Here is a 5,203-nt window from a genome sequence, read left to right on the forward strand (position 1 = left end):
CCAAAAAAAAAAAAAAATAGTTGGAGACATATGGATTCACACTTATTGAAGGAGACAAATGAGCCAGACATTTGGTCTTGTGTTCGATATATATATGACTAATGAGAAAAAGAAAACTGATTGATCGTGTGTCTCCTACGCCCATGCATAGGTGTGCAAGAAATTACTGCCTCTTTCCCTATGAAATCAAAAATCCATTTACATTAATGTCCTTGTGAACGCTTTCATTGGCCCATATTGGTGCTACAACCACACAACCAAACAACATATGTGAAATTTAAACAAAAACAAGAGTTTGAAAAGGGTAAAAGATTTATAAATAACCTTCCGAGTGACAAAAGTTTGGATATTGATGCAAAGATACCCTCTATGTCACTGAAGTAAACAAAAAACTTTTGACAATATACAATGCGATCACATGGTTGTGTGCGGTGACAGTAATTTGATATATAACATATTACAATCCTATACCAGTCATATGGAGGGTTGATTTCACATCAATTTCAATATATATATATATATATATATGTGTGTGTGATCTTGGATTTCCTTACCTTATAAACCAATTTATAAGATTGAGTTTTTTCAAAATCTGCATCTTAGTTCTATAATATACCCACGAAATTAACTCATGGATGATGTAAGATAGGGTTAAAAGGTACAGCCATGGTGAGGAACCAAATTAAAAAACAATGGTGCTTCCGTGGAGACTGTTTATGCATGGCCGCATATAGAAACTTGTAATGAAATTTGAGTGATATGATACAAGAGGGGTAGTGGATGATATGCACCAAAGAGCTCCTTAACACGGATGTCACATGTGAGTGAGCGGTGAGCCAGTGAAGACTGAGAAGCTTCAAAGGCTGTAATTGTTATTGTTAGCATTTTCCTTAATTCCTTTCAAAAACTCAAAACAAAAGCGCGGCTGAACATGCTTATAATAATTGCAGCCACCGCAATAATTTATAAGTATTTCTATTTCTCACTCTCTCTGTTTTTTGTTTGCCCCCACCTCTTGTTTACCTTACCCTGACCCATCTCTTTCTCAGTTTCTTTTCCCTGCAACCAAAGAAAAGAAATCTCTGTTGTTCAGGCTTCAGATAATCAAATTTTGAACTTCTGGGTTGGGTTGCATTTGCTTAAGATGAAGAGATAGGAAACAAACATCTTTGCTTATCCTCTCTCTCTATTTCTGTCTCACTCTCACATTGTCTCCGTTTTTGTCTTCAACGGATACCATTTACCTGGTTTTGTTTCGAACCCACAATGGAAGCTCAATCCCCTTTATCGATCCAACAAACCCTGCATGAACAACCTGAAGCCTCACCACAGCCCTTCAAGAAAAGCTTCGTTGCTTCCTTAATGGAGGCTGCTACCCTTCGATCTCCCTCTTTCAAGGAAGACACATATTTCATTTCTTACCTCAAGTCTTCGGAGAAGAAGGCCTTACAAGAGCTCAAAGAAAAGCTCTCAGCCTCTTATGGGTCTGAATCAATGTGGGGCATTCCATTGTTGGGTGGAGACGACAGGGCCGATGTGATTCTGTTGAAGTTTCTCAGGGCGAGAGATTTCAGAGTCGCAGATTCATTTACCATGCTAGAGAAGTGCTTGGCTTGGAGAAAAGAGTTCGGAGCTGAAGACATTGTTGAGGAGGACTTGGGTTTTAAGGAGCTCGAAGGAGTTGTCGCTTACATGCATTCCTATGACAGAGAGGGTCATCCTGTCTGCTACAATGCTTATGGAGTCTTCAAAGACAAGGATATGTACGAGAGGATCTTTGGGGACGAAGAGAAGCTGAAAAGGTTTCTTAGGTGGAGAGTTCAAGTGCTTGAAAGAGGTATAAATCTTCTCCATTTCAAGCCTGGTGGTATTAATTCTTTGATCCAGGTGACCGATCTCAAGGACATGCCCAAGAGGGAGCTCAGGGTCGCCTCAAACCAGATTCTCTCTGTGTTTCAAGATAATTACCCTGAAATGGTGGCTCGGAAGGTAATCTTAGCCGATAACTGGCAATAGATGCCCTGTTTTGATTTTTCATCTCTCCTTATGAGCTCTATTTCCTCCTTTTTAATTTCTAAATGTGGGTTTTGATGATGCTTCAGATCTTCATCAATGTTCCTTGGTACTTCAGTATGTTGTACTCGATGTTTAGTCCTTTCCTTACTCAACGAACCAAGAGCAAGTTTGTGATCGCTAAAGAAGGGAATGTTGTAGAGACCCTCTTCAAGTAAGTCTAAATCCACCCATTCCACCAAATCTTCTTCTTTGGCTGAGTATAATGGACTAGATTCTGAACTCTGCCATGCATCTTGATCAATAATCTCAGTTGGGCTTTTGTTTGGTTTCAGTAGTAGTGTTCTCTGAACATCTTTAGTATCTGACCAAAATCTGTTCAACATCCCAGCTCTCTTTCTAGTATGTTCCATTTTATCCTTTTCGGCTGAAATGGCATTTAAGTTCCCTGATGGGGTTTCATTTTCATCCTTGGTTCTTCTCCACCCGATCCTAGTAATGTGGGTGATGATCTGAAGATGTTATTATGGGATATTCTTCTGGGCTTCGAACTATCTTTAAAATTAATGCGTTTGAATCTTTTTTCTCATAGGTTTATTAGGCCTGAGAACGTGCCAGTTCAGTATGGTGGCCTGAGTCGACCTGGAGATTCACAGAACGGCCCTCCCAAACCAGCTTCTGAATTTACTGTGAAGGGAGGAGAGAAAGTGAACTTGGAGATTGAGGGGATTGAGGTAAGCTTCTTGTTTTAGTAATCTTCACTTGATGATGATGCTTTTGTTTAACTGTATTGGATAATGAAAGTTTTGATTTTTCGTTTCTCTTTGAACTTTGTGAAAGCTCTGTTTGATGGGTCTTCTTCTATAGATCTCTCTGTTTGATAGTGTTTTTGATTTGGTAGTGTGGTGCGACCATTACCTGGGAGATTGTTGTGGGAGGATGGGATTTGGAGTACAGTGCAGAATTTGTTCCAACTGAAGAAGGAAGCTACACAATTGCCATCCAGAAGCCAAGGAAGATTGCAGCAACAGAAGAACCAATTCACTGTTCTTTCACACCCAAAGAACCTGGGAAAATGGTGCTCTCCATCGATAACACTTCTTCTCGGAGGAAGAAAGCTGCTGCTTACCGATACTTCGTTCGCAAACCAAGCTGCGTTATGGTGGTTTAAGTTTTAAAAATCTAAATCAAATAATATTACTAAGAGAGAAGCTTACAATCCATGTTTAGGAGTTGGCTTGAAGTTTGATTTTCTGTCTTAAATTGCTAATTTCTATATGTATAGATGGTTAGATGGGTGAAGAGGAACTGGGTTCTTGTTTTAATTAGTAAGTATAGAAGATGCAGTTTTTACTTTTGTAATTTGGTTTCCCTCTTTTTCTGTTCATGGGTTTGGGTTGGAATTTGAAATTTTAGAATTGCAGAGTGGGATAAGGTCGTGGGAAAATAAAGAAGCCTGGGTTGTTGGGTTGTGAGCGAGTGGTCACGGTTTTGTTAGCTTGAGTTGTCGATTCCTGTGAATGTCATTTGATTCATTGTGTTCTCTCTCTCTCTAACAAGTTTGATGGATTCATAGTTGGGGTTGATGGAGACGTATCGCGGACTTGGGAGCTCTCAGCTCTCTTCCAGGCTCCATTTGAAGAGGCAAGAGTGTCTTTTTGCTTTGGGGCCTGTGGTCAATTTGGAAAAAGATGGGGACTGGTTTGGGATCCGAAGAGAAGGGAAGGGAAAGAGTGGGTGGGTTGGGAATTGGGACCTGGGGTGCTGAGCTGGGTCCTGATTCCTGAATGGAAGCGAAATCAGGTGCAGCTTTATCCAAGGAATCTCTTTGGGAGATTGTTTGTACGTAGAGACTCTTTTAGCCTTTAAGCCTTGAGGCTTTAGGATGTGTCCCCACTCTCCAGTCCCAAGACATGGCTCTAGCCTCAATAGACTACGGCCCACAGCTTAAAGAGAAGAGAGGCAACAACTGCATGGGGGTGGTAGGGTGTGGGGGTACTGGTGTAGGGTGTGGTGTCCTCTAATTCTCTTCTTCAAACCTTGCTTATTGACGTAGCTGCCTTTTTTCTCACGTCACGCCCTCTTTTACCTTGTGAAATTTGAATTATTTGTGGTGTTTCTTTCAATCTTTTCGGTTTGTGACGTTTAATACACATTTGGGAGGAGTGGGGAGGGATGTCACTGTTGCGGTTGAAGCTTTGCAAACTTTCTCAAGGGGGAAAGGGTTCTTATCTTCTGTGAACCGGCCACCTGGCAAATAAGTAGGGACATAAATGGATAATTGAGAATTTAAATTTGATTACCATGTATCCTTTTAGGGGAATTTGGGTTTTTTTTTTTTTTTTTTTTTAAATCAAAGGGTATTTAGATTCTAGATATGATTTCGAATTATTTTAAAAATAATTATCCAATTTAAATAGTTTTTTAATTAATAATAAAAAATTAAGTGATTAATGATCTTGAAGTTTTTGAAGATTTGCTAAGTTCAAGAGAATAAGGGAAAGAATTAGAACAATTGAGAGATAGATTTAGAGTAAATCATATACATCGAGAGGAGAATGTAATGGATAATTGAAAGTCTGAATTAGATATATATATATATATATATATAGGGTACCTGTATCCGATCAAAGAATTTTCGGATCTGATCCATTTACATCTCTACTCAAGGGGAAGAGGGTATGAAGTATGAATCGATGTAGAGAGCCAGCCAAGGGGTGAGCAATAGATAGAGAATGGACTCTACTCATACTTCACGTGGACGTACACGTGAGATCTAGCAACTATTCCTTTTGTTTCCATGTATACATCATCAATATAGAGGCAAAGAGGACTTGGAGAGTCATATACCAATATGCTATTGAAGACATTGTCGTTCTGAATCATCTATACACTCAAAAATAGCATCTTTTTGTTTGATACTTACAATACTTATCTGATATGGACACCTAGAACTATGGAGAGAGAGATAATACTTGCATGCTTGCATAGTCTACCTGTACAAGACAATCCCTCTCGAAAAATTGCCTCCGTAGCTGTATAATTAGAAATCAAATTTACGGTCTATGAATAGTATATGGCTTAAAAAAAAAAAAAAAGACTCAATGAATTTTCACATGATTCGGGTAAAAACACCTAGTCAATAAAATCGGACTCACTTGGATCTAGTCTAGTTATTTCTTAAACCTGG

At 39.2% G+C, this 5,203-nt stretch overlaps 1 protein-coding gene across 1 annotated transcript; it reads left to right on the top strand.

Annotated features, from left to right (window-relative positions):
- Nucleotides 1–951: 951 nt before the first annotated feature.
- Nucleotides 952–3,556, top strand: LOC122060058 (patellin-6-like). Its single transcript, XM_042623212.1, has 4 exons — nucleotides 952–1,989; nucleotides 2,103–2,227; nucleotides 2,606–2,747; nucleotides 2,915–3,556. Exons 1-4 carry the CDS (start codon nucleotides 1,267–1,269, stop codon nucleotides 3,182–3,184), a joined length of 1,260 nt encoding a protein of 419 aa, XP_042479146.1. The 5' UTR covers nucleotides 952–1,266; the 3' UTR covers nucleotides 3,185–3,556.
- The last annotated feature ends 1,647 nt before the right edge of the window (nucleotides 3,557–5,203 follow it).

The sequence above is a fragment of the Macadamia integrifolia genome, chromosome 13 (assembly GCF_013358625.1).
Source record: "Macadamia integrifolia cultivar HAES 741 chromosome 13, SCU_Mint_v3, whole genome shotgun sequence".
NCBI classification, from domain to species: domain Eukaryota; kingdom Viridiplantae; phylum Streptophyta; class Magnoliopsida; order Proteales; family Proteaceae; genus Macadamia; species Macadamia integrifolia.